The following is a 25,988-nucleotide window of genomic DNA, read 5'->3' on the forward strand; positions in this document are numbered from 1 at the left end:
TGCGACGGTTGCGTCGTGTTGTGGTGGACCATCTGAACAAAAAAACGTTGCTTGCAACGTTTTTTGGAGCATCGTGTCCGCCATTTCCGACCGCACATGCGCGGTCGGAACTCCGCCCCCACCTCCCCGCAACTCGCAATAGGGCAGCGGATGCATTGGAAAAATGCATCCGCTGCCCCCGTTGTGCGGCGCTTCCACAGTATGCGTTGGTACGTCGGCCCGACGCACTGCGACGGGCCGAGTACGACGCTAGTGTGAAAGTAGCCTTATCAGCCCCAATGTTTTTTTGTTTGATGCACTGTTTAGTGGATGCAATTATTCTCACTAACGTTAGTCAACTAATGTGTTCACACATCCTTTTTTTTCCAGTCCCGGAATAAAATGGTATCAAGATGCCCCTGTGGGTAATATTTGCGGCACACGTGTGACAACCATGTGCCGTCTGTGTGCTGTATCAATACCATACGGCCAGGAGCCAGGTAAGAAGCCCTACATTAAGTGCTGTTCCCCAGAGTCGGGTACTGAAGACCGCTCTCATCATTGTCACCTGCTCTGCTGATGATCAGTGTGATCAGGGGAGAATGATGAAAGTTATCCCGTGAACTTACACCTGCTGCCGCTAATAATATTTATAGCAAGAGTGGCTTATGGGAGTATTCAGCATTTATCACCCGCCGCCTGTGCTATAATTAAATAGATGAATAAACCCAGCTTGGGTTCCCCTCTATTTTCTTTAACCAGCCAGGCAAAACTCAGAGCTGGGGGCTGCAGCCCTCAGCTGTCACCTTCAGCAAGGCTGGTTATCAAGAATAGATGGGTCCCCACGCCATTTTTTTTTCATTTATTTAGGGGAGAATGATGAGAGCCGTCTTCAACACCCATCACCGGGGAACAGGGCTTACTGTATCGCTTCTTCCCTGGCACCAGTGCGTTTCACACGGATGACATCACAGTGCATCATCCGAGTGCACATGTGTGGGATGTTTTGTAGCCCGTCATGACAGTAAGGTCCATGGAAACACACTGACATGTGCACAGACCCATTCACTTGAATGGGTCTACATGAGTCAGTGTCTTCGTTACGTGTGAAAATTGTCACCATACATACCGAAGACATGGACGTGTGAAAGAGCCCTTACATTGAGTCTGTTTTTGCTATTACATATTAGTATCTCTACAGATTTGCTCTCTCCATAAAACAGTTAAAAGTCATTTTTTTACTTTCTCTTTTGATTTTTATAGGGTGATAAAGGAAATCAAGGTGAACGCGGTATTCAGGTACAAGTTTTGTTGCTGTAATATAAACTACTATAACATAGTACTGCTCCTGCATTTTTTTTCCCTGCTGGTATGGTCCTCATAATCTAGGTAATATGATGCTAGTCTTATACTTACTAGCTGCCATCTCAGCTGTTCCCATTGTTGCTCTGTCATCTTGTGAGCACAACTTCTGACTGAAAAGAAGTCGGAGGTAATGGTCACAAGCTCTCAGTGCAAGTCTATGAGAGTCTCATACTTAGGGCTCCTTCTCACTTGCGAGAAATACGTCCGAGTCTTGCAGGTTAAAACCCTGCTCTTGCGCCGGCACTCCAGAGCGGAGCGTGCAGCTGCACAGCAATACATGGAGCTGCACGCTCCGCTCTGGAGTGCCAGCGTCAGAGCAGGGTTTTAACCTGCGAGACTCGGACGTATTTCTCGCAAGTGAGAAGCCCTTACTTTGATAGATTTACACTGAGTTGTAACTTCTGGATTGCCCAGAAAACAATGGAAAAATCTGTAGGTCACAAACTGCTGGTGGCGCTAACGAAATTTGAAGACGTTTGCTAGTAAGTATAAGACTAGGGCAGGGCACCAAGATTACTAGCAACACACCAGATTTTCAATAAATAAAAATGCAGGAGTGCTACTTTAAAACAAGTATCTCCACTATGCCATTAATAATGTGTTGGGTAAATAAAACAACAACGTGCTACTGGGTAGGAAATACAGAAACAGCAAGAAAATTCATCACCAACAAATAAATAAATGACTACAACCAAGAATAAATCTACTAAAAAGTGCAATTTTTATTGAAGACTATTTAAAAAATTTACTCATCTTAAAGCAAACTTCATACACAAAAATAGATAAAGTGAATTCACACATGATGAACACAAGGTGGGATATGCAGGATTGAGACTCGACACGATGTAGCAAGCAATGTAAAAAAATGCATGTACAAATATGTAATAAGACTATACCTAAAAGTGGCTTACAACTGGCAAGCTTACAGAGTGGAAATGCATACAAATTAATAAATAATAAAAGTCAAAGTAAAATAGTAAGGCCAATACATAAACAATTGGTGTACAATTGGAGTAAAGGTACCGTCACACTAAACAATATCGCTAGCGATCCGTGACGTTGCAGCGTCCTGGCTAGCAATACCGTTCAGTTTGACACACAGCAGCGATCAGAATCCTGCTGTGATGTCGTTGGTCGCTGCAGAAAGTCCAGCACTTTATTTTGTCGCTGTACTTCCTGCTGACATCGCTGAATCGGCGTGTGTGACACCGATTCAGTGATGTCTTCGCTGGTAACCAGGGTAAACAGCGGGTTACTAAGCGCAGGGCCGCACTTAGTAACCCGATGTTTACCCTGGTTACCGGGGACCTCGGGATCGTTGGTCGCTGGAGAACTGTCTGTGTGACAGCTCTCCAGCGACCAAATAGCGACACTGCAGCGATCCGGATCGTTGTCGGTATCGCTGCAGCGTCGCTTAGTGTGACGGTACCTTAAGTCCTAAACCAGCAGCAGGGTGCCAGACCTAGGTCTTTGTGATTCAAAGATGCGTGCAAGCATGTTTGAGGACATAGTCTCTAAAAATAAATTTTTGGTTCAGTTTTTCTGCAAAATAAAATTAAGGATAAAAATAAAATCACAGAAAACTTTGATGATTGGCCTTAATGTATGTAATTGAAAAATGGGTAGGGCTCGCACTCTGTATAGGTATGAGTTCTTGCTCAGAAGGAACATCAACAATTCATAGAAGGCAACCTTTGGCACAGAAGATTAGACATTAGATATCTGTTTGAAGATTTATTCATGAATAGAGATGGGTAAACCCGAACAGTAAAGTTAGGGGACCATATTAAACACCTATTGTTCTGGCATGGACATCGAACACTGACTTCGCCAGAAAGTCTGTGTTAGGCCGGCTTCACACTCAGCGTATGAAAATACGGTCCGTATATTACGGCCGTAATACGCTGAAAAGTCCCGAAAATAGTGGTCCGTAGCTCCTCCGTAGGCAGGGTGTTTCAGCGTTTTTTGCGCATGGCATCCTCCGTATGTAATCCGTATGTCATCCGTACTGCGTGTTTTTATCGCAGGCTTGCAAAACCGACATACGGCTATACAAGGGATCCATGTGTAAAAAAAAAAAAAACATACTGTCTATATATATATATATATATATATATGTCAGTAGACACATATATGTATATATATTAATGTTTCATCCAGCGCGATATAGCAGAAAGCCGGTAATTCAATTACCGGCTTTTGCTTTCTCCTTCCTAAACCCGACATGATATGAGACATGGTTTACATACAGTAAACCATCTCATATCACCATTTTTTTTGCATATTCCACACTACTAATGTTAGTAGTGTGTATATGCAAAATTTGGCCGTTCTAGCTAGTAAATTAAAGGGTTAAATGGCGGAAAAAATTGGCGTAGGCTCCCGCACAATTTTCTCCGCCAGAGTAGTAAAGCCAGTGACTGAGGGCAAATATTAATAGCCTGGAGAGGGTCCACGGTTATTGGCCCCCCTGGCTAAAAACATCTGCCTCCAGCCACCCCAGAAAAGGCACATCTGGAAGATGCGCCTATTCTGGCACTTGGCCACTCTCTTCCCATTTCCGTGTAGCGGTGGGATATGGGGTAATGAAGGGTTAATGCCACCTTGCTATTGTAAGGTGACATTAAGCCAAATTAATAATGGAGAGGCGTCAATTATGACACCTATCCATTATTAATCCAATACTAGTAAAGGGTTAAAAAAATACAAAAACACATTATTAAAAATTATTTTAATGAAATAAAAACAAAGGTTGTTTTAATATTTTATTGAACGCCCAATCCAATCACTGAAGACCCTCGTTCTGTAACAAAAAAAAAACATAATAAACCAACAAAATCCTTACCTTCCGCAGATCTGTAAAGTCCAACGATGTAAATCCATCTGAAGGGGTTAAAATATTTTGCAGGCACGAGCTTTGCTAATGCAACGTTGCTCATGTCTGCAAAACCACGGAGAATGAAGGTAAAGTAGGTCAATGACCTATATTAACCTGCATTTGCAGTGAGGCGCCCTCTGCTGACTGTTCCTAGATCGTGGGAACTTTCCTAGGCAACTGGGGCTGGTATTCTCAACCTGGAAAGAGGTCACAGATATTGGCTCTCTCAGCGTTAAAAAAGTAACCCCCAGCTGCCCAGAAAACGTGCATCTATTAGATACACAAATTCTGGCACTTTGCCTGCCTCTTCCAACTTTCCCTGTGGCAGTGGCAAGTGGGATTCATATTTGTGGGTTTCGTGTCACTTTTGTATTGTCAGGTGAAATCAAGCCCACGGCTTAGTGATAGAGAGGCGTCCATAATACGCCTCTCCATTACTAATTCTATAGTTATATTGTAAATAAACACATAGCCAATATAAAGTCCTTTATATGAAATAAAAAAAAAACATGCTTTGGCTATGTGAACACGTCAGGATTTCTTGCAGAAATTTCCTGAGCAAAACCGAACATTTTCTGCAAGAAATCTGCATGCGTTTTTTTGCGCGGTTTTCTCTCGTTTTTTTCCGGAGCTTCCCAATGCATTAAATAGCGGGAAAATCACCAAAAATCTGCAAAATTAATGAACATGCTGCGTTTTTTACCGCAATGCGTTTTTTTCCATGAAAAAAAAAACGCATCATGTGTGTTAGATCTCGAGTTCCCACTTCTGCACAGCGGGAATCTCGGGCTGTCTCCTCTGCGGTCTCCCATTCCTATCCAGCCGCAGTGGAGTCTGCTCAGCAGGGACGTCGGTCCCAGCGTCTTGCTCAGTCTCGCTCTGTACAGAGAGTTACTGCTGCTTCTTCAGCTCCTGCCATTAAAGTCAGTGCTGGTCAGCAGCGAGCGGACTTCTCTGGGACTAAGTCCTTATTTGCGCACACTGAGCATGCCCAGGGCAATATCTCCCGTTGGAGATCGAGGGTCATGTGCTCAGGATCTGCAGCGCATTCCATTGGTCCTCTTGGCAGGTCTTGGAAGGGCAAAGTTTCTGTGGCCACTTCCTGTCCTGCAACTATATAAACTGCGCATGACCACACGGCCATGCGCTAGTGTACAATTATTATGTGTGTGTGTAGATGGATGTATGTCGATGGATGAAAGCTCCTAAATATCCCTCCCTAGAGTTGTTGATTGCTCGCGGATGATGGTAGCTCTCTAGCGCCCGACTATCCATCTGTATGTTACACACATCACAGCGTCCTTTAGCTGTGCCTGCCAGTACGGCGCCGTGCGCTTGCCTTGCGCTTTCCATACCCAAGCCTGGGTGGTTAGTGGCGTCCGTCAGTGCGGCATCGCACGCACTCTGGTGCTCTTATATTACTGTTAAGGTTCTTTTCACACCCAGTTGCGGTGTTGTGCCAGCAAGGGTCTAATCGGACTTCAATCCCTTTTGGGGTTAAGTTCGCTGACTACTTGCTTGCGCTCTATGTGCGGTACCGCGGTCCTGTGACTTAACAGGATCGCTTTCTTCACGTTGGGTGAGGTTTAACCCGCGTGTTTATACTTTTAAGTACCGCCATATAGTCTGTCATTTACTAGCAGCGGGTTTCGCCTGCACGGTGGACCCCGGACTGCGAACGCATCTATATCATCTTTCTTGGTGCGTTCCGCCAGTCCTAACATTACACTAGCGCCAGGGTCTGGCTAGTGATGACAGACAAACAGCAATCCCTCTGGTATATCCAACAGCTGGAGGGTAGGTTGGCGGCTCTCGAGAGCGCAACCTCAGCTGTGGATGTTACCGCAGTTGCTGTACAGGCTGCCAGCGTGGCTGCAGCAACTTTGTCCATTGCCACCCCTGTTCCGACATTTTCTCGCCTCCCGCTGCCAGAAAAATTTTCTGGTGATAGCAAATTTTGTAGGGGATTTGTGAGTCAGTGCTCTATTCATCTTGAGCTCCTGGCTGCACGCTTCCCCACAGAGCGGGCTAAGGTGGGATTTATTGTATCTCTATTGTCGGACAGGGCGTTGGAATGGGCTACGCCACTGTGGGAGCGTGGAGATCATGTGGTGCAGAGTGCTCCACTGTTTTTAAGCACTCTGAAACAGGTCTTTTTAGGACCTCAAGTCACCCATGATACTGCGCTTCAACTGCTGGCATTAACTCAGGGTGAGTCCTTGGTCAGTCATTTTGCCGTCCAATTCCGCACTTTAGCATCTGAGCTGGAATGGTCGGATAAAGCTCTTATCCCCATATTTTGGAGGGGCTTGGCTGATCACGTAAAGGACGCTCTGGCCACTAGGGAGATTCCTGCCACACTGGAGGAGTTAATAACAGTCTGTACTCGAATTGATCTCCATTTTAACGAGCAGAGGTTAGAGCGAGCCCAGTGTAGGCAGAGGTTTCGGCTGGCTCCTACTTTCGCCAAACCTCTGGAATCTCCGGTCCTGGTTCCTGAGTCACATGAGGCCAGAGAAGTGTCACAAGCGGGATCTAAGTCCCGGACCGCTTGTGCACTCAGGGTCTGTCATCTTTGCCAGCAGTCAGAACATCTAGCCACCAGATGTCCTCAGCGGTCGAGGAAACGTCAGCGTCTAGTGGTCGTAGGTGGAGGTACACTAGACACGGCGACGTTTGCCTCTAAATTGTCCTTTAAGGGGACAATTACTATAGGCTCATTCTCCCACTCGGTAGAGCTCTGCGTGGATTCTGGGGCGGAGGGCAATTTTATGTCTTCTGCCTTCGCCCAACGTCACGCAATACCCCTGGTTATGCTAGCTCAACCTGTAACGGTACGAGTGGTGAATGGGTCGACACTGCCCTCACAGATAACACACCAGACCATCCCTTTTACTCTGTCCATGTCGCCATCTCATCAGGAGATTATTTCTCTGCTCGTCATTCCAGAAGGAATTGATGAGGTCCTGTTGGGAATACCTTGGCTACGGTACCACTCTCCTCACATCGAGTGGTCCTCAGGCAGAATTCTGGGATGGGGTGAATCTTGTGGGGGTAGGTGTCAGAGGGAGTGCGTTCAGGTTGCTACAACAGAGGTACCCGCAGATCTATCCTCTCTCCCCAAGCAGTATTGGTCTTATGCAGACGTGTTCTCCAAAAAGGCGGCGGAGACCCTTCCGCCCCATCGCCCCTATGATTGTCCTATTGACCTCTTGCCTGGTGCTGAGCCTCCCCGGGGTAGAGTCTATCCGCTATCTCTCCCGGAGACGGAGGCAATGTCACAGTACATCCAGGAAAATCTGGCAAGAGGGTTCATCAGGAAGTCAGTGTCACCTGCTGGGGCAGGATTCTTCTTCGTGCAGAAGAAGAATGGGGAATTGCGTCCATGCATAGACTACAGGGGTCTTAACGCCATCACCGTTAAGAATAAATACCCTTTGCCTTTGATATCCGAGCTATTCGATAGGCTTCGGGGAGCAAGGGTATTTACTAAATTAGATCTGTGGGGTGCTTACAACCTGATTCGCATCCGTGAGGGGGACGAATGGAAGACGGCGTTTAACACCAGGGATGGGCACTATGAATATCTGGTGATGCCCTTCGGGCTCTGTAATGCCCCAGCCGTTTTCCAAGACTTTGTGAACGACATCTTCCAGGATATGCTCACCACCTCGGTCGTAGTCTATCTGGATGATATTCTCATCTACTCTCCAGATATTGACTCGCACCGGAGAGATGTTAGCAAAGTCTTCGACCTCCTACGGGCAAACTCCCTCTATGCCAAGTTGGAGAAGTGTATGTTTGAGCAGGAGTCCTTACCTTTCCTAGGCTACATCATCTCAGCCCAGGGATTGGCTATGGATCCTGCCAAACTACAGGCTGTGATGGACTGGCAGGAACCCCATTCTCTTAAAGCGGTGCAGCGCTTTATGGGACTCATCAATTATTGTCGCCAGTTCATCCCGCACTTCTCAACTTTGGTAGCTCCCTTGGTTGCCCTCACCAAGAAGGGGGCGAATCCCAAATTGTGGTCTGAGGAGGTCTCCAAGGCCTTTATCTCTATAAAGTCACACTTCGCTAGCGCTCCCATTCTACATCGCCCCGATGTTGATAAGCCATTTATCATGGAGGTGGATGCCTCTTCTGTTGGTGCTGGAGCAGTCCTCTTCCAAAAGAATGCTCAAGGTCGGAAGCATCCTTGCTTCTTTTTCTCCAAGACCTTCGCACCAGCAGAGAGGAATTATTCCATCGGGGACAGGGAGTTGCTAGCCATGAAGTTGGCTTTCTCGGAGTGGAGACATCTCTTGGAGGGAGCACGTTTTCCCTTCCAAGTCTTCACAGACCATAAAAATTTGGTGTACCTGCAGACAGCTCAGCGGTTGAATTCTCGCCAGGCCAGATGGTCCTTGTTCTTCTCCCGGTTTCATTTCACCCTCCATTTCCTTTCTGGGGAGAAGAACATTCGGGCCGACGCTCTCTCTCGCTCCGTTGTGTCATCTGCGGAGGAGGAGGAGGAGCCTCGGCTTATTGTCCCCACCGAGAGCTTGAGAACTGTGGCTCCGGTTTCGCTGGAGTCTGTGCCCCCGGGCAAGACTTTTGTTCCATCCAGTTTGCGACCGGAGGTTCTTTCTTGGGCGCACTCGTCCAGGGTGGGTGGACATTTTGGTACTAAAAGGACATCTGAGTTACTGGCGAGGACATACTGGTGGCCGCATATGGCCCGTGACGTCGCGGAGTATGTTCGGGCGTGTGTCTCTTGCGCCAGGAACAAGACTCCTCGGCAACGGCCAGCTGGTTTGCTTTATCCTCTGCCCGTGGCGGACAGGCCCTGGGAGATGGTCGGGATGGACTTTGTGGTGGGCTTGCCCAAGTCTCGTAACTGCACCATTATCTGGGTGATCACCGACCATTTTTCCAAAATGGTACATTTGGTGCCACTTCCACGGCTACCATCTGCACGGGCGTTGGCTGTCTTGTTTATCAAGCATATCTTTCGCCTACACGGTATGCCAGACAAAATTGTTAGTGACCGGGGTCCCCAGTTTGCGTCTCGATTCTGGAGAGAGCTTTGTCGTCTACTCAGTATTGAGTTAAATCTCTCTTCGGCATATCATCCAGAGACGAATGGGTTGGTTGAAAGGGCCAACCAGACCTTGGTCACATATCTGCGACATTTTGTTTCTGCCAGACAGGATGTCTGTGGGCAGAGTTTGCACTTAACAATGCCGTAGCCAACTCCACCGGTCAGACTCCATTCCTCTTAAATTACGGCCAGCATCCGCGTGTTCCTGTGCCCATGCCTGTGTCTTCCGCTGACTCCAGGGTGGAAGACTGGGCTGTGGAGGCACGGGACATTTGGGACCGCACTCAGGATGCCATTCAGGCCTCCAAGGAGAGAATGAGGTCCTCCGCCGATGTTCATCGGCGCCCCGCTCCGACCTTTACCCCTGGCGACTTGGTGTGGCTCTCCGCCCGTAACATCAGGCTGCGAGTTGAGTCCACTAAGTTTGCTCCTCGCTACTTGGGTCCCTTCAAGGTTCTCGAACAGGTTAATCCCGTGGTCTACCGTCTGGCTCTTCCTCCACGCTTGGGTATCACCGACACCTTTCACGTGTCCCTCTTGAAACCCATATACAGTACATGTCCCGGTTTTCCGAGTCATCTGCCGGGACATCGGGGTCGTCTACGGACGATTATGAGGTGAACGCTATTTTGGGGTGCAAGGTGGTACGCGGCAAAAAGTTCTATTTGGTGGATTGGAAGGGTTATGGCCCAGAGGACAGGTCATGGGAACCTGCTGAAAACATTCGGGCCCCACAGCTCATTGCTGCCTTCGAGCGTATCGAGGCCCAAGGAGGGGGGGGGCCGTAGGAGGGGGGGTAATGTTAGGTCTCGAGTTCCCACTTCTGCACAGGGGGAATCTCGGGCCGTCTCCGCTGCGGTCTCCCATTCCTATCCAGCCGCAGTGGAGTCTGCTCAGCAGGGACGTCGGTCCCAGCGTCTTGCTCGGTCTCGCTCTGTACAGAGAGTTACTGCTGCTTCTTCAGCTCCTGCCATTAAAGTCAGTGCTGGTCAGCAGCGAGCGGACTTCTCTGGGACTAAGTCCTTATTTGCGCACACTGAGCATGCCCAGGGCAAGATCTCCCGTTGGAGATCGAGGGTCATGTGCTCATGATCTGCAGCGCATTCCATTGGTCCTCTTGGCAGGTCTTGGAAGGGCAAAGTTTCTGTGGCCACTTCCTGTCCTTCAACTATATAAACTGCGCATGACCGCACGGCCATGCGCTAGTGTACAATTATTATGTGTGTGTGTAGATGGATGTATGTCGATGGATGAAAGCTCCTAAATATCCCTCCCTAGAGTTGTTGATTGCTCGCGGATGATGGTAGCTCTCTAGCGCCCGACTATCCATCTGTATGTTACACACATCACAGCGTCCTTTAGCTGTGCCTGCCAGTACGGCGCCGTGCGCTTGCCTTGCGCTTTCCATACCCAAGCCTGGGTGGTTAGTGGCGTCCGTCAGTGCGGCATCGCACGCACTCTGGTGCTCTTATACTACTGTTAAGGTTCTTTTCACACTCAGTTGCGGTGTTGTGCCAGCAAGGGTCTAATCGGACTTCAATCCCTTTTGGGGTTAAGATCGCTGACTACGTGCTCGCGCTCTATGTGCGGTACCGCGGTCCTGTGACTTAACAGGATCGCTTTCTTCACGTTGGGTGAGGTTTAACCCGCGTGTTTATACTTTTAAATACCGCCATATAGTCTGTCATTTACTAGCAGCGGGTTTCGCCTGCACGGTGGACCCCGGACTGCGAATGCATCTATATCATCTTTCTTGGTGCGTTCCGCCAGTTCTAACAATGTGCACAAAAATTGCAGAATGCATTAAAAATGATAGGATGCTTATGTATGCGTTTTTAAGCATTTTTCCCATGGAAAACAGCTGAAAAAATGCGAAAAAAAACACGGAAAAATCCTGAACATGAGCACGTAGCCTTTTACCTATGTAATTAAAAATAACAAATACAGTTATACTTGCCTAATGCCTATTCCACTGAAGTCATGATCTCTGTATAGAAAAACAAAAATAAAAAACAGCCATATCCCTCACTTGTCCATCCTTGGAAAGATCACCGCTAGCACAGTGAGATAAAGTCCCACAGTGCAGTGCTGAGCTCAGAAAGTTCTCCAGGAAAAGTGAGAAGTTTCTCCTGGTGAACTGTGGTGAACTGACTGCTACATTTGTGAGACTTTTTCTCACTGTGCTAACGGTGATTTCACTAATGTCAATGCAGTTCAGGGGCCCGGCTGGGAATGCAGCCTCAGTAACCTATGGTAACCTCAATTACATCACCATTAATCACTGAGACTGAGCTCGCAGCAACTCATTGCTTAGTAATTCTCAAGAGCCCGCACCTTTCTGGCATATGAAAGCTGATGTGTACAGCTGATATGTGCCGGCAACAGCCATGGCTGGCATCACAACCACAACTGTTAACTAGTTAAACTCCACTGTCAATCTCTGACAGCGGCATTTATCTCGCACTTACCGGAAGCACGTTGCTAATCCCACCCATCAGTGACACCATTACATCACTGGTCACCGATGGGTTGGCATGACAACCAGAGGTCTGCAGCTGACCTCTATGGTTGTCATTGCCAGATTGCTATGAGCCGTGGTCTACTCTCATAGCAAGTGAGCATTTCTGCTACACACACGCGATCTGATCATCACCTGTGTGTAGCAGAAGCGTTCAAAGTATTGCAGCTTCTAGTGCAAAAAGTAAAAAAAAAAGTTTTTATAAATAAAAAATCTAAAAGTTCAAATCACCCCCCCTTCACGTCATTCAAAATAAAGCAATAAACAAATCAAATATACACATATTTGGTATCGCTGTGTTCAGAATTGCCCAACCTATCAATATAAAAAAAGAATTAACCCAATCACTAAATGGCATAACTAGAAAAAAAATTAAAAACACCAGAAATACTTGTTTTGGTATCTGCTACATTGCAATAAAATGAAATAACAGGTGATCAAAAAATTGTACATACACCAAAATGGAATCAATAAAAATGGCAGCTCGACGCACAAAAAATAAGCCCTCACTCAGCACTAGATCACGAAAAATGGAGACGCTATGTGTATTGGAAAATGTATTTATTCTTGTTTTAACAAATTTTGGATTTTTTTCAACACTTAAATAAAAAATAACTTAGGCATGTTTGGTGTCTGATCTGGATAATTTAATAGCAGGTCATTTTTAGCATTTAGTGAACATAGCAAAAAAAATAATATAAAATAAAATAAAAAACAAATGTGGAATTGCACTTTTTTTGCAATTTCACCCCATTTGCATTTTTTCCCCATTTTCCAGGACATGAAATGTTAAAATCAATGGAGTCATTCAAAAGTACAACTTGTCCTGCAAACAACAAGCCCTCACATGGCCATATTGACTGAAAAATAAAAAAGTTATGGCTCTGGGAAGTAAGAGAGCAAAAACGAAAATTCAAAAACTGAAATACACCTGGTCATTAAGGGGTTAAGACCAACTTAATTGTATTGAATTATTGTATAATTTACAGATATCCTTGATAAAGGCCCTAGGCCAAAACGTTCGAAAAAATTGTCTGCATTTTCATATGGTTGGTGAATTCATATATAAATATTCAAACATATACATAATGTCTCATCTTCTGTGCCAAAGGTTGCCTACTATGACTTTTATGTAATAACATTTAACATTTATTTTATCTCATTTGTTAAAGGGCCAAAAAGGAATGAATGGTTCTCCCGGTAATGAAGGAATTAAGGTATAGAATATGCAGAATACATAATAACAAATGCTTAGCTGCATTTTCTGTTTGGAATACGCAAGAAATTTTAGTGGGGTGTGACAGCAATCGAATTGGTTCCCCTATTCTTTTGTAATTTGTATGCAAAGCCTAAGCAAATATCTAATATATTGCCAACATTTGTTTGATCCAATTCTAAATGGGATTCATATTAAAGTGTTAAACTTTAAAATATACTTTATATATTTATATATATTAGATTCAAATATTCATTTTTTGCTATAAATAAGTGGAAATTGTATTCAGTCACTTATCTATTGCATCTGAAAAACAGTTATAATCAATGTGCTTGTCACTGTCATGCAGATTGGCACACTTTTAACCCCTTAAGCCCCAAGGGTGGTTTGTACGTTAATGAACGGACCAATTTTTACAATTCTGACCACTGTCCCTTTATGAGGTTATAACTCTGGAATGCTTCAACAGATCCTGATGATTCTGACAATGTTTTTTCGTGACATATTGGGCTACATGACAGTGGTAAAATTTCTTTCATATTACCTGCATTTATTTGTGGAAAAAAATGGAAATTTGGCAAAAATTTTGAAAATTTCGCAATTTTCAAACTTTGAATTTTTATGCCCTTAAATCACAGAGATATGTTCACACAAAATACTTAATAAGTAACATTTCCCACATGTCTACTTTACATCAGCACAATTTTGGAACCAAATTTTTTGTTGTTGGGAAGTTAAAAGGGTTAAAAGTTGACCAGCAATTTCTCATTTTTACAACACCATTTTTTTAGGGACCACATCACATTTGAAGTCATTTTGAGGGGTCTATATGATGGAAAATAACCAAGTGTGACACCATTCTAAAAACTGCACCCCTCAAGGTGCTCAAAACCACATTCAAGAAGTTTATTAACCCTTCAGGTGTTTCACAGGAATTTTAGGAATGTTTAAAAAAATTAACATTTAACTTTTTTTCACAAAACATTTATTTCAGCTCCAATTTCTTTTATTTTACCAAGGGTAACAGGACAAAATGGATGCCAAAAGTTATTGCACAATTTGTCCTGAGTACGCCGATACCCCATATGTGGGGTAAACCACTGTTTGGGCGCATGGCAGAGCTTGGAAAGGAAGGAGCGCCATTTGACTTTTCAATGCAAAATTGACTGGAATTGAGATGGAACGCCATGTTGGGTTTGGAGAGCCCCTGATGTGCCTAAACATTGAAACCCCCCACAAGTGACACCATTTTGGAAAGTAGATCCCCTAAAGAACTTATCTAGATGTGTGGTGAACACTTTGACCCACCAAGTGCTTCACAGAAGTTTATAATGCAGGGCCGTAAAAATAAAAAATCATAATTTTTCACAAAAATTAACTTTTTGCCCCCAATTGTTATTTTCCCAAGGGTAAGAGAAGAAATTGTACCCCAAAAGTTGTTGTGCAATTTGTCCTGAGTAGGCTGATACCCCATATGTGGGGGTAAACCACTGTTTGGGCGCATGGCAGAGCTCGGAAGGGAAGGAGCGCCGTTTGACTTTTCAATGCAAAATTGACTGGAATTGAGATGGGACACCATGTTGCGCTTGGTGAGCCCCTGATGTGCCAAAACATTGAAACCCCCCACAAGTTACACCATTTTGGAAAGTAGTACCCTAAGGAACTTATCTAGATGTGATGTGAGAGCTTTGAACGCCCAAATGTTTCACTACAGTTTAAAACGCAAAGCCATGAAAATTAAAAAAAATCATTTTTTTCCACAAAAATTAATTTTAGCCCCCAATTTTGTATTTTTCCAAGGGTAACAGGAGAAATTGGACCCCAAGAGTTGTTGTCCAATTTGTCTTGAGTACGCCAATAACCCATATGTGGGGGGAACCACCGTTTGGGCACATGAAAGAGCTCGAAAGGGAAGGAGCACCATTTGGAATGCAGACTTAGATGGATTGGTTTGCAGGCATCATGTTGCATTTGCAGAGCCCCTGATGTACCTAAACAGTAGAAACCCCCCACAAGTGACCACATATTGAAAACTAGACCCCCCAAGGAAATTATCTAGATGTCCAATAAAACAAGAAAAAAGCAACACTCCACTTCTTAGTGAAAAAACAACCTTAGTCCTTTATTGCATAATAAAGATGATGGACAAGGTATTACGGGTTAAACAAGTGCAGGTTATGCAGGCAAATGAAGCAGGACGACGGCCGTTTCACGCAATATGCGCTTCTACGGGTCCAGACCCGCTGCTTTTTTCTTGTTTTATTGGACCCTGTATGCACCTTCTTCATAGCAAGCACCTCCAGCAAGGTGAAGGTTTCTGGAATGTGTCCGTGATTCAGAGCTCATTTATCTTTTATCAGTGAGTACTAAGAGCGGTTTTTCTCAGTGCCATTCATATCTCTTTTTACTAATTATCTAGATGTGTTGTGAGAACTTTGAACCCCCAAGTGTTTCACTACAGTTTATAACACAGAGCCATGAAAATAAAAAATCATTTTTTAAAACAAAAATTTTTTTAGCTCCCCAAATTTTTATTTTCCCAAGGGTAACAAGAGAAATTGGACCCCAAAAGTTGTTGTCCAATTTGTCCTGAGTACGCTGATACCACATATGTTGGGATAAACCCCTGTGGGCACACGTAAGAGCCCGGAAGGGAAGGAGCACTGTTTTGGAGAGCCCTGATGTGCCTAAACAGTGGAAACCCCCAACTGTAACTGAAACCCTAACCCACACACACCCCTAACCCTAATCCCAACCATACCCCTAACCCCAACCACACCCTTAACTCCAACACACCCCTAAACCTAATCCCAACCCTAACCACACCCCTAACCCTGACACACCCCTAACCCAAATCCCAACTGTAAATGTAATCCAAACCCTAACCCTAACTTTAGCCCCAACCCTAACTCTAGCCCTAACCCTAACTTTAGCCCCAACCCTAACTTTAGCCCCAACCCTAACTTTAGCCCCAACCTTAACTTTAGCCCCAACCCTAACCCTAACTTTAGCCCCAACCCTAACTGTAGCCTCAACCCTAACCCTAACTTTAGCCCCAGCCGTAACCCTAACTTTAGCCCCAATTCTAACTGTAGCCCTAACCCTAGCCCCAACCCTAACCCTAGCCCTAACCCTAACACTAACCTTAGCCCTAATCCTAGCCCTAAACCTAGCCCTAATCCTAGCCCTAATCCTAGCCCTAATCCTAGCCCTAACCCTAGCCCTAAACCTAGCTCTAATCCTAGCCCTAACCCTAGCCCTAACCCAAACCCTAGCCCTAACCCTAGCCTTACCCTTAGCCCTAACCCTAGCCCTAACCCTAACCCTAGCCCTAGCCCTAACCCTAACCCTAGCCCTAACGCTAACCATAATGGGAAAATGGAAATAAATACATTTTTTTAATTTTATTATTTTTTTCTAACTAAGGGGGTGATGAAGGGGGTTTGATTTACTTTTATAGCGGGTTTTTTAGTCGATTATTATGATTGGCAGCTATCACACACTAAAAGACGCTTTTTATTGCAAAAAATAGTTTTTGCGTCTCCACATTTTGAGAGCTATAATTTTTCCATATTGTGATCCACAGAGTCATGTGAGGTCTTGTTTTTTGCGGAACGAGTTGACGTTTTTATTGATAACATTTTCGGGCATGTGACATTTTTTTGATCGCTTTTTATTCAGATTTTTGTGAAGCAGAATTACCAAAAACCAGCTATTCATGAATTTCTTTTGTTGGGTACCATTCCACGTTTGGTAAAATTGATAAAGCAGTTTTATTCTTTGGGTTAGTACAATTACAGCGATACCTCATTTATATAATTTTTTATGAGGACTATAACTTTTTTATATTTTTGCTGATGATGCTGTATGGCGGCTCATTTTTTTGCGGGAGAAGATGATATTTTCAGCGGTACCATGATTATTTATATCCGTCTTTTTGATCGCGTGTTATTTTACTTTTTGTTCGGCGGTATGATAATAATGCTTTTTTTGCCTTGTTTTTTTACGGTGTTCATGAAGGGGTTAACTAGTGGGACAGTTTTATAGGTCGGGTCGTTACGGACGCGGCGATACTAAATATGTGTACTTTTATTGTTTTTTATTTAGGTAAAGAAATATATTTATGGGAACATTATTTTTTTTTTCTTTATTTAGGAATTATTTTTTTTTTTTTTACACATCTAAATATTTTTTTTTTACATTATCACATTGCCCCAGGGGGGAGACATCACTATATAGTGACAGATCGCTGATCTGACACTTTGCAGAGCACTGTCAGATCAGCGTTCTGACGTGCACTGCTCCAGGCTTACAGGCGCTTGTAAGCCACATCCCTGCAGGGGCCTGCAGGGAGGAGACACTCAGTACAAGGTGAGCACATCGCCTTGTACCGAGGGTCTCAGGTAAGCCTGCAGGGAGCCCAGGCTTACAGGCGCTTGTAAGCCACCTCCCTGCAGGGGCCTGCAGGGACGAGATGTTCAGTACAAGGTGAGCACATTGCCTTGTACCGAGGGTCTCAGGTAAGCCCGCAGGGAGCCCCCTCCCTGCGCGATGCTTCCCTATGCCACCGGAACGCTGCAATCATGTTTGATCACAGTGTTCCTGGAGTTAATGTGCCAGGGGTGGTCCGTGACCGCTCCTGGCACATAGTGCCGGATGTCAGCTGCGATAGTCAGCTGACACCCGGCTGTGATCGGCCGCACTCCCCCCGTGAGCGTGGCTGATTGCATATGACGTACTATCCCGTCACTGGGAATTAAGTCCCAGGTCACCTCAACGGGATAAAAAAAAAAGGATTAACCTGATCGCTAAACAGCATAGCGAGAAAAAAATTTGAAATGCCAGAATTACGTTTTTTTGGTTGCCGCGACATTGCATTAAAATGTAATAACGGGCGATCAAAAGAATGTATCTGACCAAACGTGGTATCATTAAAAACGTCAGCTCGGTGTGCAAAAAATTAGCCCTCACCTGACCCTAGATCACAAAAAATGGAGACGCTACGGGTAACGGAAAATTGCGTTGTTTTTTTTTTAGCAAAGTTTGGAATTTTTTTTACCACTTAGATAAAAAGCAAAAAAGCAAACAAAAAACAAGTGTGGGATTGCAGTTTTTTTGCAATTTCACCGCACTTGGAATTTTTTTCCAATTTTCTAGTACACGACATGCTGAAACCAATGATGTTGTTGAAAAGTTCAACTTGTCCTGCAAAAAATAAGCCCTCACATGGCCATATTGACGGAAAAATAAAACAGTTATGGCTCTGGGAAGGAGGGGAGTGAAAAACGAAAACGCAAAAATGGAAAAGGGCAAGGTCGTGAAGGGTTTAATGTGACTGTCTCTAAACTTTTGAATTTTGCACAACTTGCTGTTCTCCAACAAGGAGCTTGATGTCAAAATTCACAACAAGTGTTTGATCCATAATTCGGCCAATACATTTCTGATTCAATTATAAATGGAATTGCTCCTCCTCATAATGCTGTTCACATTTTTACATCATGAGACAAAGATGATGATTAACAATTGATCCACAGTACTTCGCCATTGTGGGGCTTTAAGCAGGATGTTCTCAGACGGAAGTGGCCACTGAGTTTAGAGTGTCACAGAGTATCATCAGCAGAGTGAAATAGACATATACAGAAAGACTGTGAGAGTCACAGAAAGGCAGAGAAGTGGGCGTCCTTTGGTCACATCTCACACTGATGATCGCTTCATTGTGAACAATGTCCTTTGTACCCAGATGATGAATTCCACAAAACTCCAGGCACATTTAATGGAGGTGAGAGGAACCTAAATTTATTGTCAGACCACTCAAAACTGTTCACTTCAGCGTGTTCTGCGTGCTACAAGACCTGCAAGGGTACCCGACCACACCACCAGGCACTGATGTCATCGATTTGCATCTATGCTGGATGAGGGACCAGTGGGCCTCAGTACTGATCACTGATGAAACTCGATTCATGCTGAGCAGAAATGATGACCGCCAGTGATGTTGGAGACTTCAAGGAGAGCACTATGCATTAGCCACTGTGGTTACCAGATGAGTCTTTGGTGGTAGTGGTGTTACAGTGTGGGCAGGTGTGCCTTGTCAATACAGAATTGCCCTGCACATTGTGACAAACCCCTACCACTTGAATAACATTATTAATCTAGTCATTGCGCCTCTGCATGAAAACACGTGCCTAATATCACCATCATGAATGACAATGCTCTATCTCATCGAGGTCGCATCATTAGGGAATGGCTGCTGGAGTGTCATGCACTTTCTTCAGACCGGAATCCCACAGAAAATCTATTGGATGAACTGAGTCACTGTGTAGAGATTCATAACTCTACCCCAGAACCTCAGTGACCTGATGGCCGCCCTTCAAGAAGAGTGGGATTCCATGCCTTAACAGACAATAGCTCGACTTGTGAACAGAATCAGATGTTGTTGTCAAGCTGTAATTGATTCTTAAGGCCACATTACAAGTTATTGAGATATTGACATTTTTTGGTGAGGTACAGTGGGGCAAAAAAGTATTTAGTCAGTCAGCAATAGTGCAAGTTCCACCACTTAAAAAGATGAGAGGCGTCTATAATTTACATCATAGGTAGACCTCAACTATGGGAGACAAACTGAGAAAAAAAAATCCAGAAAATCACATTGTCTGTTTTTTTTAACATTTTATTTGCATATTATGGTGGAAAATAAGTATTTGGTCAGAAACAAACAATCAAGATTTCAGGCTCTCACAGACCTGTAACTTCTTCTTTAAGAGTCCCCTCTTTCCTCCACTCATTACCTGTAGTAATGGCACCTGTTTAAACTTGTTATCAGTATAAAAAGACACCTGTGCACACCCTCAAACAGTCTGACTCCAAACTCCACTATGGTGAAGACCAAAGAGCTGTCAAAGGACACCAGAAACAAAATTGTAGCCCTGCACCAGGCTGGGAAGACTGAATCTGCAATAGCCAACCAGCTTGGAGTGAAAAAATCAACAGTGGGAGCAATAATTAGAAAATGGAAGACATACAAGACCACTGATAATCTCCCTCGATCTGGGGCTCCACGCAAAATCCCACCCCGTGGGGTCAGAATGATCACAAGAACGGTGAGCAAAAATCCCAGAACCACGCGGGGGGACCTAGTGAATGAACTGCAGAGAGCTGGGACCAATGTAAAAAGGCCTACCATAAGTAACACACTACGCCACCATGGACTCAGATCCTGCAGTGCCAGACGTGTCCCACTGCTTAAGCCAGTACATGTCCGGGCCCGTCTGAAGTTTGCTAGAGAGCATTTGGATGATCCAGAGGAGTTTTGGGAGAATGTCCTATGGTCTGATGAAACCAAACTGGAACTGTTTGGTAGAAACACAACTTGTCGTGTTTGGAGGAAAAAGAATATTGAGTTGCATCCATCAAACACCATACCTACTGTAAAGCATGGTGGTGGAAACATCATGCTTTGGGGCTGTTTCTCTGCAAAGGGGCCAGGACGACTGATCCGGGTACATGAAAGAATGAATGGGGCCATGTATCGTGAGATTTTGAGTGCAAACCTCCTTCCATCAGCAAGGGCATTGAAGATGAAACATGGCTGGGTCTTTCAACATGACAATGATCCAAAGCACACCGCCAGGGCAACGAAGGAGTGGCTTCGTAAGAAGCATTTCAAGGTCCTGGAGTGGCCTAGCCAGTCTCCAGATCTCAACCCTATAGAAAACCTTTGGAGGGAGTTGAAAGTCCATGTTGCCAAGCAAAAAGCCAAAAACATCACTGCTCTAGAGGAGATCTGCATGGAGGAATGGGCCAACATACCAACAACAGTGTGTGGCAACCTTGTGAAGACTTACAGAAAACGTTTGACCTCTGTCATTGCCAACAAAGGATATATTACAAAGTATTTAGATGAAATTTTGTTTCTGACCAAATACTTATTTTCCACCATAATATGCAAATAAAATGTTAAAAAAACAGACAATGTGATTTTCTGGATTTTTTTTTCTCAGTTTGTCTCCCATAGTTGAGGTCTACCTATGATGTAAATTACAGACGCCTCTCATCTTTTTAAGTGGTGGAACTAGCACTATTGCTGACTGACTAAATACTTTTTTGCCCCACTGTATATTCACCATTGTTGGCTTTTGTTTCAATAAATTGTTTGAGATGTGGAAATCACCATTGTATGCTTCTATTTAAATGCCCTAATTTCATGATAAAATGTCACTGTAGAGTGAACTATTTACGTTTTTCATAAATTTCACCCACAAGCCAAATATCTCTAACTTTTTCTAAGTAGTGTATGTTATACTTCACCTGAAAAATGAGGCTCATTTGCTGTTCAGGACTCTGAATATTTTAATGACATCCCACATGACTTTAATTTTTGGCAATCAATGAATGCTTTTGTAATTAGTGAGAGATATTTTATGGCATTATTCAGATATCAGTGATTGTTCAATTATGCAAAAAAACAGTCCGAGTTTCATGAGTGTTTTGGATCAGACTTGCATCAATGTTTGGTCAGTGTGTGAATTTCTACCATCGGTATTTCATCAGAGGTTTTCTTGTTTGAAAAAATAAATAACTTACAAATCTTATCCTATACATTACAATATTAATTACTGACGGTAAATAGATTGCACACTGAGGACATTTGTTAGCTGCCTGTGATTTTCACTTTTCATCCATGACTCTGATCAAAAATGGATGTGAACAGCTCCACAGAATGTAGTGTATATATGTTCTATCCGTGAAAACCATGGATAGAAGAGGTGAGTGAAAACAGACTTCTGAAATAGGCCTAAGAGTTAAATACCACCGTGTGACCAAAAGCCACATCCATCTCTGGGGCAAAATAGCTTGAAAGTTTTTGAGGATAGTTTTAAAGATATTATGACAAGCAATTTATCATAAATCTTGAGAATTAGTTTTTTATTTTAACCCCTTCATGACTGGAGGTATTTTCGTTTTTGCGGTTTCGTTTTTGCGTTTTCGTTTTTTGCTACTCTTCTTCCGAGAGCCATACATTTTTTTTTTATTTTTCTGTCAAAGTGGCCATGTGACTTGATTTTTTGCCGGACAAGTTGTACTTTTGAATGACACCATTTGTTTTAACATACAGTATACTGGAAAACGGGAAAAAATTCCAAGTGCGGTAAAATTGCAAAAAAAAATGCAATTCCACATTTGGTTTTTTTAACCATGTTGACTAAATGCTAAAACTGCCTGTCATTATGATTCTCCAGGTCATTTTGAGTTCATAAACACCAAACATGTCTAAGTTCTTTTTTATTTAACTGATGGAAAAAAAAATCCAAACTTTGGTAAAAAAACAAAAAAACAAAAAAAAATGGCATGCCATTTTCCAAGACCTGTAGCGCCTCCATTTTTCATGATCTGGGGCTGGGTAAGGACTCAGTTTTTGCGCGCCAAGCTGACATTTTTATTGAACTTTATTGCCATATAGCAGCGACCAAAAAATAAGTAATTCTGAGTTTTTAAAAAATGTTTCTCTTTACGTCGTTTAGCGATCGGGTTAATTCTTTTTTTTACATTGATAGAACAGGCAATTCTGAAAGCGGCGATACCAAATATGTGTATATTTGATATTTTTCTTGTTTTATTTTGAACAGGGCGAAAGGGGGTGATTTGAACTTTCATTATTTTTTATATATATTTTTTACATTTTTTACTATTTGCATGCTTCAATAGTCTCACACATGCGATGATCAGATGCTCACTTGCTATGAGTACCGACCACCGGATGGCACTCATAACAATCTGGCTATGACAACCATAGAGGCCTGGTTTTCATGTCAACCCATCAGTGACCTGTAATCATGTGACGGGGTCACCGATGGGCAGGATTTCAGGAGCGCTTCTGGTAAGTGCGAGTTAAATGCCGCTGTCAGATATTGACAGCAGCAATTAACAAGTTAACAGCTGTGGGTGGATTGCGATTCAACCTGCAGCTGTTAGAGGCATATATCAGCTGTTCAAAACCACTGACATGTGCCAGAAAAGATGTGGGCTCGGCGCCTGAGCCCACATCAAAGGAAGGGATACCGACTTGGGTGTACTATTATGGCCAGTGTCGGTAAGGGGTTAAGTAACAGTCCACACTGAATTAGCTCTACTCTTTTCCTCATAGTTTACATAGTTTACATCAAGCAAACTAATTCAAGAACATGCTTACTTGTGAAAAAAAGTTACCACTGTTGATTCATTACTGGCTCTCAACATCTTGCCTTTGACACTCAATGTCCTAAAAGATTACATAGAAAATTTCCTTAAGGCTATTATACAGTTTAAGAACAATAAATTATGAAGCCATAAAACAACACAAACTTTTTTTTCCCTTTTCTCATCAATGCAATGTTCATTTTTCCAGAACTCGACATAAAATGTTTTTCTATGTATACTATATCTTTAAAATGGATTCAGTGTTAATTAGACAATAAGCATTTTTCATGTAAAACAAAAACTTCATTAAGCAAAACATTTTGGCATTATTCTCCTCTTATCTTAATACATATTATTTGAAATGTTAAATTGTGTTGATGTTTTGATATTGTACTTTAATTTCTATTCCAGGGAGAGCCCGGAGTTTCTGGTTCCAGGGGAGAGGTGTGTATACCTGTCATTAAATTAAAGATTGATATGAATACTATTTTTCAGCAAAATACATAGAAATCATTCGTTAGTTCCTATAGAAGAGCAGATCTGTCGAAATTTGAATTTGACAAATCACATGGATTTCACAGGGAATTTTAATTTGCAGCTAAATTAATCCCTGCAATTAACTGTTCTTCTCCAGGCCCCAGAGTAAAATAAAGGTAGGGCATAAAATACAAAAATAACCCCTCACCTCTCTGCTCCCCTGTCCCAATATTCTCCAACTTACCATCTAGTCCTCTGCATTTACTTTTTTTCCCTTCCCCCATTGTGCTCATTTTTTTAACCTTAACCTGAAGTTGTGCTTGCAGCTTCTCTAGGTCTTGGATGTCACTGCGCACATGCTGAATTGTTACTTTGGTGACACACATCTTAATGTAGTGATGTCACCATGTCATTACACGCTTTGCAGAAGTGGCAGTTTGGCGCATGTGCAGTGATGTCAGCCAAAGGCCTTTTTGAGCCAGAAGCCAGCTCATAAATTGATGGATAAAGAAGAGAGTATGTTCGACAAGGCAAGGTGAAAAGAATAGGTGCCAAAGACAGGTGACAGTGGTGAGATGAGTATTATTTTTTTAACCATTTGTCTGGCCCTCTAGGGTGAACTTGAAAACAACTTATATTTTGGTGAATACAACTTTTTGTAAAATTTGAGTAGAATTCAATTCCACTTTACTTGAATACATTTTCTTATCTCTTCTAGTTACCCATTGCTCTTTATAGTACATTGCTTTCAATGAATGTTAACCCCTTTACCCCCAAGGGTGGTTTGCACGTTAATGACCAGGCCAATTTTTACAATTCTGACCACTGTCCCTTTATGAGGTTATAACTCCGAAACGCTTCAACGGATCCTGGTGATTCTGACATTGTTTTCTCGTGACATATTGTACTTCATGATAGTGGTAAAATTTCTTTGATAGTACCTGCGTTTATTTGTGAAAAAAACGGAAATTTGGCGAAAATTTTGAAAATTTCGCAATTTTCAAACTTTGAATTTTTATGCAATTAAATCACAGAGATATGTCACACAAAATACTTAATAAGTAACATTTCCCACATGTCTCCTTTACATCAGCATAATTTTGGAACCAATTTTTTTTTTTGTTAGGGAGTTATAAGGGTTAAAAGTTGACCAGCAATTTCTCATTTTTACAACACCATTTTTTTTTAGGGACCACGTCTCATTTGAAGTCATTTTGAGGGGTCTATATGATAGAAAATGCCCAAGTGTGACACCATTCTAAAAACTGCACCCCTCAAGGTGCTCAAAACCACATTCAAGAAGTTTATTAACCCTTCAGGTGTTTAATAGGAATTTTTGGAATGTTTAAATAAAAATGAACATTTAACTTTTTTACACAAAAAATTTACTTCAGCTCCAATTTGTTTTATTTTACCAAGGGTAACAGGAGAAATTGGACCCAAAAAGTTGTTGTACAATTTGTCCTGAGTACGCTGATACCCCATATGTGGCAGTAAACCACTGTTTGGGCGCATGGGAGAGCTCGGAAGGGAAGGAGCGCTATTTGACTTTTCAATGCAAAATTGACAGGAATTGAGATGGGACGCCATGTTGCGTTTGGAGAGCCACTGATGTGCCTAAACATTGAAACCCCCCACAAGTGACACCATTTTGGAAAGTAGACCCCCTAAGGAACTTATCTGGATGTGTGGTGAGCACTTTGACCCACCAAGTGCTTCACAGAAGTTTATAATGCAGAACCGTAAAAATAAAAAAATCATATTTTTTCACAAAAATTATATTTTTGCCCCCAATTTTTTATTTTTCCAAGGGTAAGAGAAGAAATTGGACCTCAAAAGTTGTTGTCCAATTTGTCCTGAGTACGCTGATACCCCATATGTGGCAGTAAACCACTGTTTGGGCGCATGGGAGAGCTCGGAAGGGAAGGAGCGCAGTTTGACTTTTCAGTGCAAAATTGACAGAAATTGAGATGGGACGCCATGTTGCGTTTGGAGAGCCACTGATGTGCCTAAACATTGAAACCCCCCACAAGTGACACCATTTTGGAAAGTAGACCCCCTAAGGAACTTATCTAGAGGTGTGGTGAGCACTTTGACCCACCAAGTGCTTCACAGAAGTTTATAATGCAGAACCGTAAAAATAAAAAATCATATTTTTTCACAAAAATTATATTTTTGCCCCCAATTTTTTATTTTTCCAAGGGTAAGAGAAGAAATTGGACCTCAAAAGTTGTTGTCCAATTTGTCCTGAGTACGCTGATACCCCATATGTGGCAGTAAACCACTGTTTGGGCGCATG

At 43.1% G+C, this 25,988-nt stretch overlaps 1 protein-coding gene across 1 annotated transcript in view; it reads left to right on the forward strand.

The window, feature by feature from the left end:
• Window positions 1-25,988, forward strand: part of COL21A1 (collagen type XXI alpha 1 chain) — a 536,987-nt gene that overhangs the window by 472,778 nt on the left and 38,221 nt on the right. Inside the window, exons 23-25 of the mRNA XM_069726746.1 lie at window positions 1,243-1,278; window positions 12,996-13,040; window positions 23,624-23,656. Of these exons, the coding sequence (XP_069582847.1) occupies window positions 1,243-1,278; window positions 12,996-13,040; window positions 23,624-23,656 (114 nt within the window). The remainder of the gene's footprint in view (window positions 1-1,242; window positions 1,279-12,995; window positions 13,041-23,623; window positions 23,657-25,988) is intronic.

This window comes from Ranitomeya imitator, chromosome 5 (genome assembly GCF_032444005.1).
Source record: "Ranitomeya imitator isolate aRanImi1 chromosome 5, aRanImi1.pri, whole genome shotgun sequence".
In the NCBI taxonomy this organism is placed as follows: Eukaryota; Metazoa; Chordata; class Amphibia; order Anura; family Dendrobatidae; genus Ranitomeya; species Ranitomeya imitator.